The sequence below is a fragment of the Tenrec ecaudatus genome, chromosome 2, assembly GCF_050624435.1.
Source record: "Tenrec ecaudatus isolate mTenEca1 chromosome 2, mTenEca1.hap1, whole genome shotgun sequence".
Taxonomy (NCBI): domain Eukaryota; kingdom Metazoa; phylum Chordata; class Mammalia; order Afrosoricida; family Tenrecidae; genus Tenrec; species Tenrec ecaudatus.
The window spans coordinates 176465639-176488878 of NC_134531.1; the positions used below are offsets into that span (position 1 = coordinate 176465639).

Consider the following 23240-nt stretch of genomic DNA (forward strand, 5'->3'; position numbering starts at 1 on the left):
ATTTTGAGATGATGTAAATAGAAACTACCAGGTGTCTCAGGGGAAGGGCCAGAGAAATGAACGTATCAGCTTCAGAAGAGCCTTTTGAGGATATGGTGAGGGGAAAAAAGCCTCATATTTGATATTTTGTTTAATAACATTTCTATGATTTTTAGCAATACTTTTTGACCTATCCACCTTTCAGATAATGCAGGAGATGCAACCTAGGCCTTTAATATATATGTCAGTCATATTATTTAATGAAAGCAGACAAATTTTTGAAAATGAATAAACCATTTGTCAAAACGGTAAAGGCAAAAGTTTATGATAAAATAAAATATCCATAATATTATTCTTTATAAACCAACATATATTAGTTCTATTTTATGGTTTCATTTATACATTTCTTTAACAAAAACTATAGCTTTCCAGTATACCAATGGATGAGTTGCGTTTGACCCCAAATTTGATTCTTTTTCATTTGTTTAACATGGGGAAGTAGTGATCTCTCTAAATATTTCCCCTTATGATTATACTCAAGAGACTTTTACAAGGGCTCACTTAGTTTACTGGAGTACAGCCTTTGCTTTCGTGCCTTGGTGCTCCTTCTTGCTGTCACAAAAATGCCAACAGTGGGTGAGTTAGTGAACAGAAACTCATTTTGTTGCTGCTGTTTGGCTCATTTATCTGTTTGCATAGATCTTTTTTCAGTATATAGTGGCTCTAGCAACAACAGAAGGACAAACTGCCTGGACCGGGGCCGTACTCCCAACTTTGGCTTTGTTTGAGCACATTATGCAGCCATTGTGTTATCATATTACTGTATTTATTTTATATTGTGAATAGAGGGGGAGTTTCATTTCCAATGATCAACTCTGCTTTCAACAGTCAAACCACTAAGAAGCCATCCATCCACAGTGTATTCTATTCCACCCCCTTCTCTGCCCCCTCTTGCAATCCTCCATTCTCCCTTTCACCAAAGTCAATACCTAAAAATCTAGTCCATTGTTTCATCTTCCCTGCCTGCCCTCTCCACTTTGGCAACCTCCAAAGGCCACTTTCTCTGCATGTAAGCCTTTGTCTTGGCTTTGATCCTTATGCTGATGCTCTCATAATATATTTGCCATTTTGTGAATTACTCACTTCAGACAGTGAAATGATCTCTAGGTACTTCCAAACCCTGAGGTGCTTCATATTTTCATCATTATTTTAGTGCTGTATAATACTGCATAGTGCATATGTACCAGTTTCCTTTTTCAGTCTTCTAATTGTAGACGTCTGAAATATTTGTAGCTTCTTATTAATGTGAACGGTGTGTGAAGAACATGAGGAGGCATATATCTATGCTTTTATGCTTACCGCTTTAGGGTCTATACTCAGCAGAGAGATTGCTGTTGTAGTTGTTAGGTGCCTTCCAGTTATTCCAACCTACAGGGACCCTATGCAAAACAGGCCTGTGCCACCCCCATAATTGTTCCCATGCCGGAGCCCATTGATGCCACCACTGTATCAATCTATCTTGCCCAGGCCTTCCTTTTTTTCTCTGTCCTTCTATTTTATCAAATGTGTTAGGCAGAGATCTCTACAGAAACAAAACCAGGACACTTAGGTTTATGCAGCACAAAGGAATACAACAGTTAATTAGTCCACACAGCAGTACAGAGGGTTCAGTTCAACTCACTTCCATGGAACAATTAATATACCAGAAGTCCTTCAACTCGTGAAGGTGCTGGGTCCAAGGTCAAGGAAGCAGACAGCTGAGTCTTCCCTTGGGAAATGCAAGCAGAGTCTACCCCAGGCAGTAAACAGCAGGGTGGGTCACCAACAGTCAGCAGAACAGGAGCTTGGTGAAGCAGGCCCAGGTGGGATATTGAACTCACACAAAACAGGATGACATGATCCACTAGTCTCAAGCTAAAGCTATCTACACACTAGCGGTGTGATGAAGCAGGTCTCAAAGGAACCTCAAACTCTAGAAACACAATCCACAGGTTGGCTGTCCCACAGATAGTGTAGCTCACAAGTTGAGGCAAAGAACTAGCTACAGCAGCCACATGCAGGTCCGAACACCAGACACAAGAGAAAGAGGGGCTGGCCTTGCCAATGAGCATTTATCTCTTTGCCCTCCAATCAAACTGTGACCTGATTAATCCCACATGCTCCTATTAGGCAGGCTGGCACAATAAACCACCCTATCACAGCAAATATGATGTCCTTCTCAAGGGACTAGTCTCCCTTGACAACATGCCTAAAGCATCTAAGGAAATCTTTCCACTCTTGCCTCTAAGGAGAGTGCTCTGGTCCTATTTCTTCAAAAAGAGATCAGTTTGTCCTATAAGCAATCCTTGTTACTTTCAATAATCTTCTCAACACCAACATTTAAATGAATTCATTTTTCTTTGGTCTTCCTTACTCAAAATTCAATTTTCACATGTGTAAGAGGCATTCCTTGGTCCTCAAAATAATATCGTTGTTTTCCAATACCCTAAAGAGGTCTCGTGCAGTAGATTTGCCTAACGTAACATGTCTTTTGATCTCTTGACTGCTGCTTCCATAGCACTGACTGAAGATCCAAACAAGATGAAATTCTTGACAAATTCAGTGTTTTCTTCATTTATCGTGATGTTGCCTATTAGGCCAATTATGAAGATGTCAGTCTTTATATTGATTAGTAATCCCTACTGAAGGCTGAAATCCTTGATCTTCATGAGCAAATACTTCTGGTCCTTCTCAGTTTCAACAATCAAATTTGTGTTATTTGTATTTTGCACATTGTTAACAAGCTTTCCTCCAATCCAGATGCCACATGTTTCTTTACATAATCCAGCTTCTCTTATGATTTGCCCAGCCTATATATTGAATAAGTCTGGTGAGAAGATTCAACCTTGTCACATACCTTTCCTGATTTTAAATCAGCAGTATTTCCTTGCTCTTTTCATACAACTGCCCCTTTATCCATGTGCAAATTCAATTAGAAGCACAATTAGGTGTTTTGGAATTCTCATTCTTCTCAAGTTATCCATAAATTTTTTATCACCCCACAGTTGAATGCCTTGGCCTAGTCATTAAAACAGAAGTAAACATTTTCTGACATTCTCTATTGTGATCCATGATCCATCTGACATTAGCAATGACATATGCCTTATTCCATACTCTCTTCTAAATCTACCGTGGACTTCTGGCAGCTCCTTGTCAATATACTACCCCAAACTTTCTGAATGATCGTCAACAAAATTTGCTTTCATGTACTATCAATGATTTGTTCTGCAATTTGAGCATTCTGTTTGTCCACATTTCTTTGGAAGGGGTACATCTACTGTTTTTAATTTGGTTTCACGCTTTTCTTATTTAGAAATTACAATTTTCTTAAGATTTTAGGGAGTAGTCCCTTTTCTATTGTTTCACTATGAAACACTTTTCTCCAGTATGGATTCTCTTATTACTCTTTTGATAAAGTCTTTTGTTGCACATAAGCATTAAGTATTTTTAGTAGGTCCCAGTCATCTATTTTGACTTTGTGTGCTTCCTTTGCTTTGTTTGATAGAATGTCTATTCCCTATAACAGTGATCTCTAAGTTTGCCTCTGTTTTCTCAAAAAGACCTTTATACTTCTGGTTTTTCCATTAAGATGTTTTATCCATCTTATTTGTCCATGTACATGAAGTGAGGTATGGGGGTCTGTTTCAATCTTCTGCATGTAGAGATCCAATTTTGTCAGTAATGTTTGTTGTAGAGTTGCTTTCTTTCCTATTTGATATTTTAGGTCCTTTTGCGAAGATCAGGACCTAAAATCATTAAATAGGAAAGATGGGGCAATTTATTTCTGGGATTATGTGCTGCTCCACCAGTCTATATATCTATCATTATACCAGTACCAGGATTTTTTTCAGTAACTTGGCTGTGAAATGGGTTTTGAGGTTAGGTAACTTGAGGCCTACTATTTTGCTCTTCTCTGTAAGGAATTCTTTGCTTATTCTCCACAAGAAATTATTAATTAATTTTTCCATTTTTTAAAGAATCAGAGTCAAAATTACATTTACTTATACATAATGCTTATAAATATTTATTTTCATATTTATATGCTACACATATATATTAAGACTTCCTATTCATAAGCGTGGGATCATTTTCCATTTATGTAGGTTTCTTTTGGCTCTGAGGGATAAGGATTACGTGTTGAGCTGTTATTGTCAATGTCAACAGTTACAAATCAGCATCGGCTCTGAGTGAGAAAGATGGGACTTTCTACGCTGGTAAAGAGTGACAGTCTCACAAATTTACAGGGATAATTTGAACCTGTCCTAGAGGGTCACTTTCAGTTGGCATCGACTTCAGGGCAGTGATTTGGGTAGTGTTATAATATAGGCATCAGAGACAAATAAGTCTCCAAGAATTGACAGTATGCCAAGTGAGATGTCTCAGAAAACAAATGTAACCGGAAATGCTCAGCCATCTATGCCAAGAAATATAGAACACAACTATCTGACCCACTTACAGGAGCACTACACTCGTGACTGCTCCAAAGAAGTTGAGCCAGACAATATCATTAATATCACATGAATGTAAGAGTTTTTAAAGACAATTTTTAAAATGATTATAGCAGTATATGAACTTTTCTTTGACTTGTTTTTTCTTTTGGTTTATTTTAATAGTATCCTATAGTTTTCTATGTACAAGCCTCCTATTTTCTGGCTACATTTATTCCAAAATACTTTATCTTTCATGCAGTAATTGTAATTATATTGCTTTTTAATAACTTCTCCCCAGAATTTTCTTCTTTAGAGTACAGGAATTAATTTGATATTTTGGTGTGTTAATCCTGTATCCCATCAAGGTGGTGAATCTTTTAATTATTTCTAATATATTTTGTATTTGGTCAATAGGGATATATATATATATATATATTTATTTATTTATTTCATCTGTGGATAGTGAATGTTTCACTTACTCATTGCCCAGTTGGATTCCTGTAATTACTTTTTGTGGCCTAATTGAACTGGCTAAGATTTCCAGCACAGTGTTGAATAAAGGAGGCATGCATGACATACAGGCCATCCTCTTTCTGTACTGTTTGTATGAGGAATGCTTTTAGGGTTTTTTTTTTCTCATTCAGGGAGATGCTGACCATTAATTTTTCCTATGTAACTTCTATTGTGTTAAGAAATGTCCCCTTAATTCCTATTTTGTTTAGTATTTATCAGGAATTGGTGTTGGGTATTGTCAAATACCCTTTTTACATTGATTGATATGATCATGTGGCTTCTTTATTTTTATCTGATGGTTGTGATGATCAGGGATTACATCAGGTAGATACTACTGGGCAATGGTAGGAGTGGAGTCCAACCTTTCAATTGAGTCACAGCCTGATGACACCTCTTTGGTGTCATAGTCTTTTTTTATATGATAGAGAGACCAATCAGAGTCAATAATCTCCTTGGACCTTCATCTTCTACAGGATTTGCATGTGACATCTGATTCCTCAATCTTCTGTGTGCTCTCTGCCAATTCCAAGAGCCCTGCTTGGACTAGCGGTGGTGAATTCATACAGCAGACTTCACAATCGTGCATCCTCCAGTCTGTGCCACCATGTTTCTGCTATAATTCTGAATAAACTTTGCATATGTAATACAAATTCCACTTATCTGAATGTATTATCATTCTGAGCTATTTCTGAATTCTATTGGCCAGGATTTGTTGAAACTACAATGAATAATGATCTGTAGTTTTCTGTCTTTGTGCTGTCTTTACTTCATCCTGGTATCAGTATTATGTTCACTGTGTAAAATGTATTTAGGGGGTTGTCATCCTTTTATAAATTTTGAAATTGTGTGTAGAATTGGTGTCACCCACTGGATTTCAACTCAAACTCCTTCAACACAAAAATGCTTTGTCCTAACAACCGGCATTCTGTGATGCTCACCTTCCCGACACAATCACTGAAGACAAAATGGGTGCATAAGTAAAAGTGGTGAAGAAAGCTGACGGTGCCCAGCTATCAAAAGATGTAGCATCTGGGGTTTTAAAGGCATGAAGATAAAGAAGCAGCCATCTAGCTCAGAAGCAACAAATCCCACATGGATGAAGCACACCAGCCTTTGCAATCATGAGGTATCTATTGGATCAGGTATCAGTTCAATGCCCATTTGTAGAGAATTGGATATCCTGTCACAGAGGGGTCACAGTACATTTGACATTTTTAGGAGAGACCAGTTCTCAGAGAAAGACCTTACATCCACAGTGGCTGCATCAATGGGTTCAAGCATGGGAACAATTGTGAAGATATTGCAGCAACTGGTGGTATTTTGTTCTAGGGTTTATGAGCTAGAACTGACTCAATGGTACCTAATAATAACGTGTTCCTAGGGATTTATCCATTTCTCCTAGGTTTTCAAATTTGTTAGAATACAATTTTTTAACATGTAATTATCTTCTTAATTTTGAATGTTTCATGTGATATTGTCCATTTCATTTCTTATCTGTTGTACTTATTTTTCTCTTATCTTTTGTTAGGTTTGTTAGTGGTTTTTCAATTTTGTTAATCCTTTTGACAGCTTTCTGTCTTGGCATTTTACTATTGATTTATTTTGATTCATTTATTCTTGCTTTGACTTTTATTTCTTTTATCATCTGAGGGTGTTTTCTATGGTCTATGCATCTTGTTCTTATTGTTGTAGTTGATGTGTTAAGGGTTTGAATTCTTCTGTTTTTATGTGTACATTTAATAGTATAAATGTTTGAGCACTGTTTTTCCTCTGTCCAAGAGACTTTTAGTATGTTGTATTTTCATTTGTTTCCACGAAATTTGTCCATTGTCAGACATATTGTCCACTCTGTCCATTGGCTGTTCAGAACGGGAATATAATCCCCGAGGCCTGATGTGCTCCACTCTCTCTTCCTTCTTCTTCTTTGCTCCCATTTACTTTGATTGAACATGTCCCTCTCCTCTAGCTGCAGCTTAATTACTGTCTGAGTCACCAGTTTTGGAATAGGAGCCCCATGGTAGAATAGTAGTTGTATTGAGCTGCTAACTGCAATGCCAAAAATTCAAAAACATCAGCTGATCTGTGGTAGAACGCTAGACTTTCTACTCCTGTAAATAGATACAGTATCAGGACACCCACAAATGGACAAAACTATCCTTTCTTATATGGCAGTAAATTCAGTGAGTGTAAGAATTCTTTGTGATATTATTTAAGTCATAGAGCAACCCTTCAATGAAGGTTTTAGAGTTTTTTTATTGTAAGAAGAAAACAGACCTAGAGAAATTATGTAAGTTTTTAAAAGCCACAGAGCTAGAAAGTTGTATATCTCTATTTCAGGCCAAGGAGTATGACTTAAACGCATAGGTTTTAGCCTCATTAACACATGGTTTGCCTGGCAGTACAATCTTGGTACTAGCAAATATCATTACAGTTCTATTATCATACCACAGAGGCCCTCAGCATGACTCAGTCCAGTTGCTAAAAAGAGCAATAAACTCACTAACTCATCTATGTGCCACTTCTCAGCTAATCTACCATGGTTTCTGGGGTCATTGCTCTTAAAAACCTCTTACAACTACATTCTTACCTCAGAATCTGATTCTGTTACTGTAAGGGTTATAAAGCAATCAGGGTATGTGAAATCAGGGCAAAGGCAAAGGTCGGAAAACTTTCTGGGCATAACCAGAAACCTTGGGTGAATGAGTCTCTGGGCCTAGAGTTTCAATAATATAGTCTTTGACCATTCAAAAATTCGTCTTCATAACCCTGAGTCCAAAGAACTAGATGATACCTGGCTACCATGACAATAGAAGGTCCTAAACAACTGTTCTTAAAGAGTCCGCATTAGAAGAGCATGGACAAAGTAGAATAAAGATATGAAGTCAAAGTTAAAAATCAGGAAAAAGACCATACTTGCTGGTTGAATAAACACTGATGAAACTTCAAAGGATATGGTCTTCAGTCACCTTTTGGATCTGAAACTGAACTCACTCCTATGGCTCAATTTTTAGCCAAAATAATACACGTTTTTAATAGGAATATTATCACTATTGAGATGTGTATACTTTAGAATAATCAACTATTGGGGATGGAAAGGGCAACTCAATGAGAAAGTTTAGAAGGATTAGGAAACAAGTAGAAATGAAAACAGGAAACAGAAAAGAAATAAGATGGGTAATATCACATTCAGTATACTGCAATAAATGAGATGAAATAGAATGTGTATAAATCTCTGAATGCGGGTGGGCGATGGAGACGGTGGCGCCGTAGTGTCTGGTGCGAGACTTGCCGGGGCGGCGGCCATGGAGGCCGTCCTGAACGATCTGGTGTCTAAGGACGACCTGCTGAAATTTGAAAAGAAATTTAAATCTGAGGAGGCAGCAGGGTCAGTGTCCAAGGGCACCCAGTTCGAGTACGCGTGGTGCCTGGTTCGAAGCAAGTATAACGATGACATCCGGAAAGGCATTGAGCTGCTTGAGGAGCTGCTGCCCAAAGGAAGCAAGGAGGAGCAGCGGGATTACGTCTTCTATCTGGCTGTGGGGAACTACCGGCTCAAGGAATATGAAAAGGCCCTAAGGTACGTGCGTGGGCTGCTGCAGACGGAGCCCCAGAACAACCAGGCCAAGGAACTGGAGCAGCTCATTGACAAGGCCATGAAGAAAGATGGACTGGTGGGCATGGCCATCGTTGGCGGCATGGCCTTGGGTGTGGCAGGACTAGCTGGCCTCATCGGACTGGCTGTATCCAAGTCCAAATCCTGAGCGCGCCCGCACCGCTTCTGCCCAGGGCCCCCCGCCTGGCCTGCACTCACGGGAGGTGAAGCAGCCTACCAAGGGGCAGGCTTGGCAAGGACGCTCAAAGCCGGGCCCCTCCTAGCTGTCCCTTCTCTGCTCTCCTTGGTCTACTATGATCTTCAGCCTCCTCGCCCCTCAGACCTGTCTCCTGGCCCCAGATCATGTGCTTTGGGATGTCTGTAAATAAAATTGGTCTTTGGCTTGGGAAAAAAAAAAAAAAAATCTCTGAATGCACAACACATGATGTTTTCCCAACCTTCACCCACTTCAAAATTTTAAAATATTTTAATACATAAAAATAAAAAAGATGTTTAATCAGAAAAATTGCAGGACATATAACATAGACATGAAAGAAAATTTTGTGGTGAGAAATAATTGAAAAAAAATAGATAACTGAAGTTAGGAAATTATTCCTCAAGTGGACAAATTATGTATTTTACATGAAACTAGCTTAGAGCAGATGTAAGGAAGAAAATTCAAAATGAGCAAAGTCATACACTTTAATAATTTAATATTCTTTTCAATTCTTAAGGATAATTAATGTACTTGCATTTTGTTCCCTATGCACCAATAACTATCAGAATGTTCTTTTATTCCATAGGTTTCTTGGTTTATGCAGGTAATGAGCAAATACTTAGAGGAATTGGCAACAGCAACTTGTATGTTTGCAAAACCACCCAGTAATATTTTCAATAATAAAAGATATACTACCCCCTCCACCACCACCATCATAGTAGGCAATTGAAGATGCGTTCTAATACGTTTTGGCACACTCTGCTATCAGTTATCTGGAAAGAAACTGTCAAGAAAACTTAGCCTAAAGTTTAATAGCTTGTGAAGCATTGCTTGCTCTCTGCAACTAATTCCGCTAGTTATTATCTGTGCCAGGACCAAAAGGAGCAGAGCCTACTGAATTCTCAATTTTAAGAAGTTGGAAAGCAAATCCTAGAAGAGTGATAGTTCCCACATAAAACAAGCCTAAAATAAGCAAAGATTTTTGCTCTTAGTAAGAGATAATAATATATATATGGACGACAGAATATTAACCAAAGAAATGTTCCCTAATGCCCAACACTTGATTGATATTTTGCCATACTTTCAGGATAAGGACAAACATAACATTTATACCCCTGGAAAAAATGTAAAAGTAAAACCCCATTTTAATGGTCAATGACAATTTTACTTTTATACTTCCCACTTTGTAATTCCATTGTATTCATTTTTACTGTTGAAACCTCCTCTTTTTTAAAGCTCTTTTAGCAGACATGTATGTTTTAAATTCAATGAAGACCTCATTAAAATATTTTTGGAGGCAGTCTGGAGAGCAAGAAGGAAAGAATGACTTGGGGTGGTCTAGGATGAAATGGGTGGGGTGCTGGTGCAGACTCACTCTTTTCTAACACAGCTGTCCTAAGATGCAGTTTGTGTGCATCGTTATTCCTGAGTTACATAACACAGCTGTGCTCTAAATCAGAAAGGAAAATCTTGAGCTCCAAGAGGTCACCTGATCACTTTCTTCAGTGATTGGTAATGAACTCCCTGTACTTGCCACACACTCAAGGAGGATCCCGGGAAAAGTTCCAACTTGAAACTCAGTCTACTTGCAGTAACTATATTGAAAACATAGCATGTTTCTGCCAGGTTGGCTGAATCAGCCTCACTCCATAGCATTCAATATGTGAATGCATGATAAAAACAAGACAAAAGAACTCTAAATTGGAACTAAACTTACAATGGAATATCTTTTATCTAACTCATATATGCTCATTTGAAAAGGAAAAAGTAACAATTTTTCTTCTTCAGTTTTATACATTTTATTGTAGCATTGCTAATAACTCAACGTAACACAGATACACATGCATGCGCACGGAGCAAACTTTCATTCTAAACCCAAAAACTTTAAAGGAAGGTAGACAAGTTTTGTATTGAAGTGTAGAGTTTGTTGGTTTTAATTGCTAAAATGAAATGTTGGGACAATCACAGGCAGTTATGCACTAGAGCTCTCTTCCGTTTTAAGAGTCCTCGTGGGATAGTTCTTCCACGTTGAACTGCTAACCACACAGTCAGCAGTTCCAAACCACCGAGAGAAAGACAGGGCTTTCTATTCCTAGAGTTACAGTCTCCGAAACGCACAGGGGCAGCTCTACCCTATCTTGTGGGTCAGAATTGACTTTATGGTAGAGAGTTTGGGGTTTTTTTTGTCTCTGCCCTTTTAAAAGCCACGAGAACTGACAAATTCCTCACAATTGAATGTGTACTCTTCAAATCTAGGCAATTTATCCTTATTGTGGTAGTTACATATTTCAGGTCAACTTGATCAATAAGTGTAGTGGGGGAGTCCAACCTGTCAATCAGGTCACAGCCTCTTGATGCTTCCTTGTGGGCGTGGTTTTCTCCTGAGGCCTCTCAGAACTTCTTCTCTTTCTCCCGGGACGTGGGCCACCCTCTCTCTCTGCTTTACTCTCCTGTTGACAAGCTCTGCGGAACCACACTGAAACCTGAGTGAGCCATATGGCAAGGACCTGGGCCAGCCCTCTGATGCTTCCACTGGCATTGGCTCCCCAGATTTTTTACCCACCAACTTGTGATCTTCCTGTATGTGTGCTGAAGAGAGATTTATGGACCAGTGTCAGGCTTACAGGCTAATAGCAGACTTGTGGACTTGATTTAGACTGAGCCGGGATGTTTTATTGGTATACAGTTGTTCTTTGATATAAAGCTCTCTGTTATATACATATATATGAGTATCTCTGGATTTATTTCATGAAGTCAACCTGGCCTAACACCTTCATGAAGTGTGCTTTAATTTTTTCTCCTGCTACAAATGGAGAAAACAGGTCACATAAGATAGTGCTGCATAATTTGGTTCAAGACATCTCTAGATGCAACAAGAATTGAAACCTCTATATAGAATCATTTCATTACTTCTCATTGACATGCTCTCTTACAATGTTGATATCTCATCACCACTAAGATTTTATCAAAAACTATGAAAAGAAGGGGCATATGGCAAATACAAACTTTATGAATTTACAATCCACCAAATTCATTCAGCTGCTTATTGGTAGAATGCATTCTTTCAAATTGGTTTCCTTTAACTTATTACATCATACTTCCATTTCCATCTATATCAGCATGCTCTGAGATGTCCTTGATCAGCTTTACCATATGCTTCCTATCTTTCCACTGGATACTGTCCAACTACCCCACCACCACTCAGATCTTTCCCATTTATGGTTTTCTCAGTACACAGCACTGTATCCATTGAACATTTCTCTATTAGAAGTGTTAATATAAAAACTTTGGCAATTCAACACCTTTCATGAGTACATTTCCATAAAACAAAATACATCAATTGCTTAATCATGTTATGCAAAAATACCCAATATCCATTGCCCAATTTCTCATCTTCATAAATAAAACCTTAATGTTACCTAAACAGTAACTGTATGTTCCTCTTTTCTGTCACTCCTGTCCCTGATATCCAGTATTAAATGCTAATCTTGATACTTTGCCTAAACTAAGGAACATACACTATTTTTTTCTTTTAAGAGTAATGAAGTTCTTTCAGCATGTTTTGATTGTTCAGTCATATTGTGGCATGCAGTTTTTAATACTTTATAAAATGCTTACAAAGCAGTTTTAATACTTGGATTCAAAGTGTTGCATATTTCATATAATAAATATGGATTTATGTGCTAAAACAAGTCATTAATTATCATTTAGTTGTCATATAATGGACACATTTCATAACTTATCTTACTTGTTCTTCTGCAATATTTCTCACTTTCCTTCATTGCTATGGTAACTCACTTCTACTTTCACTAATAACTCTCTAATTCCTGACTCTAGTCTTCAGATACTTTTTTCTATACTTACTTGAAATATTAGTCTTTTCAGGTGTCCAGATCAGAGTTTTAAGATCATCTTTCTTTTCATAATCAATAATATTAATAACCTCTGAGTTATGGCAACCTCTGGTGAGTCAGAATAGACTTCTGCTCTGTACAGCTTTCAATACTGTCGTCTTTGGGAGTAGATCACTAGACTCTTCTTACAAGGTGCCATTGGGTGGACTGAATTCTCCAACCTTTCAATCATCAGACAAGCACATGCAACCATGTACAAAACTCAGGCATTCCTTCTTACTCAATTATTGCCCTTGTTCAATGTAGTTGAGTTGGTTCTTATGGGGATCAATGTAAAACAGAATGAAATACTGCCTGATCCTATACTACCTTCAAAATCATTGCAATTTTTGTTCCTGTTACTACATCCCTTCATATTTTTTTGCTGACCTTCTACTTTGCCAAGCATGATGTCTTTCTTCAAGGACAAATCTCTCCTAATTCTGTTCCCTAACTATGTGAGAGGAAATCTCTCCACCCTTGCTTCTAAGGAGCATTCGGGTTGTAATTCTTTGAGGATGTATTTGTTTGTTTTCCATGGCATATTCAGTATTCTTCATCACCACCATATTTCAGAGGCATTGGTTTTGTTCTTTGTTCCTTAATTATTGTCCATTTTTCGCATGCATCTGAGCTTATTTTCAATACTATAGCTTGAGTCAGGATCACTTTAAACCTCCAAGGGACAGATATCTGAAACACTGCTCTGAAACACTTTAAAGAGATTTTTTGCAGCAGTTTGACCAATGAAATATATCATTTGGTTTCTTGACTGCTGCTTCTATGAGTATTGATTGTGGAACAACATGAAATTAAATTATTGACAACTTCAATATGTTCTCAATTATTAATTGTTTTTGATATAGACATCCCCGTTTTAAAATTGTTGAACCTGCTATGCAGAGAAGCTTGATTATGTCTGTAAATAGATTTTAACAATGCTCAAATTACACACACAGGTTCCTCATACCATATAACATTATGTCCATATCAGAAGAGACAGACTTTGGTAACAAATTCTACAAAATCTCAATGATTTGGACAACTCACATTAATTTCTTGCTCTCGTTTAATGTTGCTGTGTTAGTAAGGATCTATACTTTATGTAACTGCATTCTGGTATCCTAAGTGACAGAGGTTTGGACGTTTTTTAATTTCTGGTGTGGAGAGGGGTGGGGAATTGAGAACCAGTAGCTTAAAACTAAAAATGGAGATATGAAACACATGATCAATTTCTCTTAGGTGACATTGACTCACATGACCATGTTTGCAGGGAGGTCAGTCCTGGAGAAACCGATAATTATGAACTGATATAAATAATGTACTAAAGATGTAACCAATGTAATTAAATATGCCTTTGGTGTACAATACTCATGTGCCTTATAATTATAATGCAATATTTATTTATTTATTTTTGGCTACTAGGCCTACTGTTCACTTCCTAATGACACCATAATTGTTAGTGAGAAAGGATATTCTTCCCCCTATTTTGTGAGGTATTATACAACAAATGCAAGAGTACATAGAGTCTGCACCTTTTCCTAGCGAAACAAGTATCCCAGCATAGACCAAACCAATTTGATACCTCTTATCCCAAGATTAAATCCGGAGGAAAAGAAAAACAGTAGGTCATAACATGGAAGATTAATTTTCTAAGAAGGCTAGAGAACCTAGCCATTGCTATTTTTGATGATCATTTTTCTTGTGCTCTTCTAGAACTCCCTAGATATATCTTATTTCTTATTTTTAATACTCTTATCGATAGCAGGACATTAGCACAGAGAGTACCAGAGGATGAGCCCCTCAGGCAGTAAGGCACTCAGTTTCTAACTGAGGAAGAGCTGCCTTCTCACAGTATAATTGTCCATACTGAAGAGGATGGAGCAAAGCATTCAGGACTAAAATCTTTGGGACCTTCATTTGCTGATGGGACATCACTCAAAATTAGAAGAAACAGGTGAAAATGTTTATTAAAACTTAGACCTTGACATGTATGAAGCATGAATCTAAGAAAATTGGAATTGATAAAATATAGAATAGATGCACAAAGATTGACATCCTAGGGATGTATGAGTTTAAATAGACTGGTGTTGGCCATTCCGACTCAATAAGTCATTTGGTTTGCCATTCCAACAATGACAGATTCAAGAAAATGGCACTGCTTTCATTGTCAAAAAGGACATTTCAAGGTATGTCTTAACGTACCATACTATCTATGATAGGATAATATCTATTTTATACAAGGAAACCCCGTCAATGCAACTATTATTCAATGTTATACACTAACCACTAAAGCTAGTGATGAAGTTGAAAATTTTACCAATATTTTAAGTCAGAAATTGATCATGCATACATTTAAAATCCAATTACAATAATTGGCAATTGGAATACAAAAGTTGGAAACAAAGAGGAAGAATCAGTAGTTGGAAAACAGGGTTTGTGTGATAAACATTAAGCTGGAGATATCATGATAGATTTTTCAAGACCAATGCTTCACAATACCTTTTTACAATAACACAAAACCTTGAAGAAAATGGAAACCAAAGCAACTATACAAGTTTGAGCCTAAGCTACCTAAATGTTGAAAGCATCTCAGGAACAGATTTGTCTCTTGAACACTAATGACAGAAGACCTGATATTATATGACCACAAACCAATGATAGGGAAGGAAGAAGGTCAAGCTTCATTGAAAGTATTATCCAAACACAAGGCTCCATGAATGGATAAAGTACCAATTCAAATGTTTCCACAAGCAGAGGAAATGCTGGAAACTTATATCAAGAAATTTGGGAAAGAGTTACTGGCCAACGGACTGGAAGATATCTGCATTTTTACCCATTCCAAAGAAATATGACCTAACAATATGCAAATTATATATAATTAATATCACATGCAAGCAAAATTTGCTTATTATCATCCAACAATAGTAGCAGCAGTACATTGATAGGGAGCTGTCAGAAGTTCAGACCAGATTCAGAAGAGTATGTGGAACAAGGAGTTATAAATGACGATGTTAGGTGGATCTTGGCTAAAAACAGAGAATATTATTAGAAAGATGTTTATTTGTGTTTTATTGACTATTCCGTCATTCAACTGTGTGCATCATAACAAACTATGAATAAGCTTGAGAAAAATGAGAATTCCAGAACTCTTCATAGAGCTCATGCAGGATTTGTACATGGATTAAGATAAGAAGCAATTTTGGGCGCGAAAATTCGGCCTGGGTTCCCATTCTTGCCACGTGTGCTCCAACCCGGCACAGTCGGATCTGGAAATACAGCCTAAATATGTCCCATCAGTGTTTCCGTCAGTACGTGAAGGATATTGGCTTCATCAAGCTGGACTAAGTGATCTTTGAATGGACAATCCAATACCTCTACCCAACAGAAGAAACAATGCTAACTATTTGTACATAAAATTAAAAAAATTCAAGTCTGAAAAAATATGTGATTGGGGGAACATAATAAGGGAATGCTGTATGGTTTTAAATCAAGCAAGGTGTGCATCAAGGTTGCATTCTTTCACCATTCCTATTCATTATGTATGCTCAAAAATTAATCGAAGAAGATGGACAATATGAAGAAGGGCATGACATCAGGATGGGAGAAAGCTGATTAATAACTTTTGATATGTAGATGACACAACCTTGCTTTCTAAAACTGAGGAATTGAAGCACTTGCTGATGTAGGATGACAGTCTTCTGTATGGATCACAACTCAATGTAGAGATGACCCAAATCCTCATTACTTGACCAATAGGTCATATCATGATAAATGGAAAAGGAATTGAAATTTTTAAGAATTTTATCTTGCGTGGATCTATGATGGATGTTCATGGAAGCAGCACTGAAGAGATCACAAAGGACATGTTGCTTTGTGTAAACCTGTTATAAAAGACTTCTTGAATGGAGTATTGAAAACAAGTATACAATTGTGAGGTCTAAGTTGTGCATGATCCAAGCCCTAGCATTCTCAATTGGCTCATATTCATGTGAAAATTAGACATTGAATAAGGAAGATGGAAGAAGAATCCATATGTTTGAACTGTGAAGCTGGCAGAGAATATTGGACATCTCATGGATGGCTAAAATGACACACAAATCTGCGTTGGAAGAAGCATTGATAGAGTCCTTCTTAGAGGACTTTGTCCTAAATGACCTGTCCCTGGAGAAGTACTTCCTGTATGGTAGAGAGGCAACAATCAAACAAGAAGGCCTTCAACGAGATGGATTGAGACAGTTGCTGTAGCAATGGGCTGAGGATGGTTCAGGACAGGCCAATGTTTAGTTCCATTATGCATTGGGTCACTATGGACTGGAACTGACTGATGGCATCTAACAATGACAACAACAATAAAGACTGTGGCTGTTGGAAGCTCTTTAAACTAAGTGCTGGTATCCCATTGGCTTTCATTTTGTCTGTTGTCACCAGGAAATTTCACCATGTTCATCTGAACCCCTTTATGATATATGGTCCAATTTGTTCTTTTGCTTCTACTGTATGTATATGTGAGGCAACAGTGAAGGATAATACTTAATGAAATTCAGATAGAATTTTTACTATCCCTTGTAAAGTTTACCTGCCTCGTGTGCCTATTCTAGATGGTACCTACTCACCTGTCTAGTGTCTTAGGGTTGTTATAGTGTGCAACTATGTGGCTTATTGTATAATTCTGTGTCTGTCTTCTTCTAATTCCCTGTATTATATATCTATGTGCTACAAGTATTGACAACAGTAATTATCTCTACCTTACTGGAATAGTACAAATAGATTCCAAATCTGCTATTATCTGGGAGCACTTTGGCCAAAGAGTTTAAGCATTGCTTCTCTGTTCCCATCTCTAAGTAGCTTTCTCTGGTCTCTGTCCTATGACTATTGATAAATGTCTTAAAGACTATTTTTCAATATAACTATAACATAACTAGGCATTAAATTTCTTTAAAATGACCAGCCCAACCTGAGTATTGGACTAAGAGGTTTCTTTCCTACTCTTCTTTTACAATTTGCAATGTTGCAATTTCTAATAGTTTAATCCTAACTTTCTCAATGCTGCCCACTGAAATCTTGAAGAAAGGCTGAAGACATTGCTACAAAATATATATTTTTCTAAAGAGCAAGTTATGATATTTTTTAGGAATCAAGTGTCACACAAGTATTTAACTAGACTCTGAGTTAGATTACAACAAGTTACTGCTACTGCTAAAGGTAGTCAGGTTACGAAAGGTGGAGTCCGCATTTACCCTGAATTATATGAGGCAAAAGCTTGTTAAAAGTTTGCAATGGGAGGTAACATTAAATGACAGCTAAAATGTGTCGTTTCTGTGACAACGTTAGTTCTGCATTAAATTACCAGCACTTTCTATGGATTTTGACAATTTAACAGAAGCATTCTTAACCCAACTATTTACCCTCCTAAAAGACAAAAGCTAACTAGACAGGTAATTAACATAATTTTGTATTAAAAGATATAACAAGTAGCATGTGTGAGGATAATCAAATTTTATTTGCAGGTGAGTCATTTATCAGAAGCGAGGCTTATCAGTGGTTGATTCAAGAGGATACATAAATTCCAGGATCAGTCATCTAGCCTGTTTGGCCACCAAGTCAGGAATGTGGTCTTCTCTAGGTGAGAAATATGTACCTAAGATTTTATGTCCAGTAATTTTGCAGCATGTTATACTTTTTGCACTTACCCACTAAGGCAAACATAACCTGCAAGACTAGGGTGGAGGTGATAGGTAAGGATTATAAGGTGGCAAATGAATGATAGACCCAAGCTGACAGTCATTAGACAACCTTGTAAGTAATACAAATCTTAAAAGTCCAATACTTTGAACAAAATGTGGAATATCCTTTTTTCACAGTACACATTGCAGCTTTTTACACATTTCAAGTTATATTTTTGCTTCCCTAACCACTAAGGAACACATTTAATGATAATCAGGTAACGTTCTATGAATTTTCTTTCTATTATAGAGGGGGGAGAGAGAAGGTAGTGGGGTAGACATATAACCTCCCTGTTTTCTTAGAAAATATTCGCGAGATCTATAGGGTTGCTGAACCTATCCCTAACTCTTGTAATTAAAAAAAATCATTTTATTCGGGGCTCTTGCGCGTCTTATAACAATCCCTACATCAATGGATCAAGCTTATTTGTGTATATATAGAGCCATCATCATTTTCTTAACATTTTTTGAGCCTTTGGTATCAACTGCTCTTTTTTCCCTCCCACGCCTCCCACCCTCATGAACTCTTGATAAATTATCAATTATACTGTTTTCATGGCTTACATCAAGCCCTGTCTAACTTCATCCTTGTTTCTGTTGTTCATCCCCCTGATGGTGGGGGGACTATGTGTCCATCATTGCGATCATTTTCCCTTTTCTCCCCTCCTCCGCCTACCCTCCTGGTATCACTACTCCCATTTCTGTTCCTGAAGGGTTTATCTGACCTGGATTTCATGTGTCCTGAGATCTTATTTGTACCAGTGTACATGCTCTGGTCTAGCCAAAATGGAAAGGCAGGACGGGGGTCATGATAGTAGGGAGTGAGGAAGCCTCAAAGAACCAGAGGAATAATGGGTGTTTCATAAGTGCTACACTGTCCCCTGGTTGACTCATCCTTTCCTTGGGACCCTTCTGGGAGGGGATGTCCTATTGTCTACAGATGAGTTTGGGATCTCTGCTCCCAAACACTTCATTCTCAACATTACGTTATTGTTTTGTTTTGGATCTTCTGGCGCCTGTTGCCTGATGCCTTCAATACCTCGTGATCACACAGGTTGGTGTGCTTCTTCCATGTGGGCTTGTTATTTCTCTGCTAGATGGCTGCTTGTTTAACTTCAAGCCTTTAAGACCCCAGGCACTATATCTTTTGATAGCTCGCCACCATCATCGTTCTTTACCACATATGCTTATGTACCCATTTTTTTTTTCAGTGATCCTGTGGGGAAGGAGAGCCTCACAAAATGCCAGGTTGTTATAAGAAGGTGTGGAAGCATTGAGGGAGGGCTTGAGCAGAGGCCTAAAATCCGTCTACTTCTTTAATTATTGCATTATAAATATATATGCATAAGCCAATAACTCTATTTTTATTAATTCATATATTTACATAAGTGCACAATTATGTTTATACCTCTATAAAGAGTTTTACATCCTAGATCTTTCCCTGTTTCCTTTTACCTCCCTATTGTCCCACCACAACGCTTGCCCTCCTCCTGCCTCTTAGTAATTCCTCTCAGCTAGATTGCTGCTGCTCAAACACCAGTGGAATCTCTATGTTCTCCTCATTCTTGCTTTCAATTCCCTAGTTGTTTCCCCATGTTTGGTGTTGTTTGCTCACTGCTCCCTTCCCCCACACCATATTCCCCCAAACACGCTCTGGACCATTGGTCCCATTACTTTCTCCTCATGCTTGCTTCCCATGCCTATCTTATATTGGTAAGCAAAACAACAATAACAGAGGCAAAACAAAAAGAAAACAGAAGATTGGATAAAAAGAGAAATAGAAAAAAATACAAATACCAAAAAGCATAAGTAATTCTAGGTCTGTCCACTGACCTTTATGCCTATCTCCCCACAGGTATTGGAGGGTTCCAGGAACTGCCCCTCCTACTCTTTACAGTTAGCGGATGGATTCCCTGCATTCTTAGGTATGTCCTGATTCCTTCGTGATGGTCCTGACAGTTTTATTTCTAGGTCTGTAATATACCTTGAGTTTGCTCTTGTGCATGGGGTGAAGTAAGGGTCTTGTTTCATTTTTCCCCAGGTGCATATCCATTATTTCCAGCACCACTTGTTAAAGAGGGCATCCACCGTCCACTTGATGCTTTTTAGGTCCTTGTTGAAGATCAGTTGTCTATATGCTGATGGTTTTATGTGTAGGGTTTCTTTTCTTTCCCATTGGTCTGTCATTATTTCAGTACCACTCTGTTTTGACCACTGTGGCTGTGTAATAGGTGTCAAAGTCAGGTAAGGCGAGCCCTCTGACGTTGCCCTTCTTCATGAGGAGTTCTCTGCTAATTTGTGGCTTCTTCCCTCTCCATATGAAATTGGCGGTCAGATTGTCTAATTCTATGAGGAAGACTGTTGGGATTTGAATCAGGATACTCTAAAACTTATATAGTGCCTTGGGTAAGATTGACAATTTTACTATATTGAGTCTTAGAATCCATGAGCATGGGATATTCTTTCATTTTTGGAGGTCTCGCTTGGTTTCCTGTAGTAGGGTTCTACAGTTTTCCTTGTATGTCTTTTGTTTATTTGGGTTCTATATCCCTAGGTATTTCAGTTTGTGCTCCCATCTTGATCTCCTCTCCCGTGGTCTTGTTCAACGTATATAGCAAACCAATATACTTCTGTTTGTTTATCTTGTATCCTGCCACTCTTTCATATTCCTCTCTCACTGCCAGTACTCCTGTGTGGAGCTTCTTGAGTTCTTAATGTATAGAATCATGTCATATGCAAATAGCGGTAGTTTCATCTCGTCCTCTCCCAGTTGGATACATTTAATGTCCTTCCACTGTCTTGTTTTGTTAGCTAGGACCTCCTTTTCGATGTTGAATAGAAGTGGGGACAAGAAGCATCTTTGTTTGGTCCCCTTTTTCAGTGAACTGTTTTTGTCTTTTCTCCATTGTCTATGATGTTGGCTGTTGGCCTTTCATAGATAAGTTGCATTAACTTGAGGAATTTTCCTTCCATTCCTATTTTCTTGAGTGCCTTATTTAGGAATGGGTGTTGGATATTGTCAAATGCATTTTCTGTATCTATTGCTATTATCATGTGATTCTTACACTTTTTCTTTTCAATGTGGTGTATAATATTTGGATTTTTGGATGGTAAACTATGGCTGTTTTTCTGGGATGAATCCCACCTGATCGTAATAGATGATATGCTTTATATACTTTTGTATTCTATTGGCCAATATTTTGTTCAGGATTTTTGCATCTATTTTCATTAGAGATATTAGGCTATAGTTCTCTATTCCTTTAGAATGCTTGCCCTGTTTGGGTATCAAAGTTATACTGACTTTGTAGGATATTTGAGAGTTAGCCATATTTTTTTATGATGACAAGTGGAGGATTGGTGTCCTATTCCCTGAATGCTTGGTCGACTTCTCCTGTAAAACTGTCTAGTCTGGGATCTCTTTTTGTTGGTAGTTTCTTAATAGCCATATTTATTTCATCTTTGACCATGAGTCTGTTGAGGTTCTTGAGTTCTATTTGGGATAATCTAGGGAGAGATTGTTTTTCCAAGTATTTGTCCATGTCTTCCACATTTTTTAATTCTATGGAGTAAAGATTTTCATAGTACTTTGTGATTATCCTTTTAATCTCATTGGGGTCCATTGTGTTTTCCCCTGTTTCATCCCTCATTCTGGCTATTGATGTTTGCTCCTTCCTTGCCTTGGTTAGGTTTGCTTTCAGTCTGTTGATTCTTTCCAAGAACCAGCTTTTGCTAAATTGATTGTTTTTGTTGTTCTCTTGTCTTCCAACTTGTTTAACTCTTCCCTGATTTTTACTATATCTTTTCTTTTGCTGTTGTAGGTGTTGTTCTGTTGACTCTGTTCTGGGTGCAGGAGGTTTTGTGATAGCGTATCAGTCATAAGCCTCCTTTCCTTTTTCACATATGCATTAATTGCTATCAAACTTCTCTGATAACTGCTTTTGCTGTATCCCATAGATTTTGGTACATTGTATTCTCATTTCTCATTAATTTCCAGAGATTTCCCAATTTCATCTCTAATCTGGGCTGGTACCCATTGTGTAGCAGTACATTATTATTCATTATCCAATAATTTGCCCTTGTTTTTGGTGATCCTTTTATTGAATTCCAGCTTTATGGCATGGTGGTCCAAGAGGGATGTCTGAATAATTTCTATGTGTGTGAATTTACTCAAGTTCCACTTGTGTCCCAGCATGGGGTCTACTTTACAAAATGAGCCATGTACACTTGAAAAGAATGTGAACTTTTTTGCATTTGGATGGAGCTCTCTATAAATGTCTATCAAGTCTGGTCACCTAATTGAATAGAACTGTAGCCTCGTTGCTGAGCATCATTCACAGTGACCTGTCTTTCTCTGATAGCAGTGCATTAAAGTTACTTACTATGATTGTTGAGTCTGTGATTTCTTTTTTTATCTTTTGCATATTTTTTGTATTATGTTTGCAGGTCTCTCATTAGGTGCATATATACTTATTATGCTTACTGGTTCCTGGTCTACTGTTCCTTAGAGCATTATATAGTGCTTATTCTTGTCTCTTTTATGGTTTGCTCCTTGAGGTTCATTTTGTCGGAGATTAGGGTCGCAACCCCTACTTTTTTTAAGTTGCTGTTTCCCTGCTATATTTTCTGTAATCCTTTAACTCTTTGTCTGTTTTTGTCTGTGAGCTTAAGATGTGTCTCTTGCATGCAACAGATTGATGAGTTATGTTTTCTGAGTCAGTCTGCTAACCTTTGGCATTTAATGGGCAAGTTCAGACAGTTGACATTCAGAGTTATTACCAACATCTGTAGATTCATTGCTGCCATCTCATACTTTTGTGTTGGGTGTTTTCCATTCTCCCTTCCTATCATCAT

At 37.7% G+C, this 23240-nt stretch overlaps 1 protein-coding gene across 1 annotated transcript; it reads left to right on the plus strand.

Moving 5' to 3' along the window:
* Positions 1-8208: 8208 nt before the first annotated feature.
* Positions 8209-8977, plus strand: LOC142441109 (mitochondrial fission 1 protein). Its single transcript, XM_075543196.1, has one exon. The coding sequence runs from the start codon at positions 8264-8266 to the stop codon at positions 8720-8722; it is 459 nt and encodes a 152-aa protein (XP_075399311.1). The 5' UTR covers positions 8209-8263; the 3' UTR covers positions 8723-8977.
* The last annotated feature ends 14263 nt before the right edge of the window (positions 8978-23240 follow it).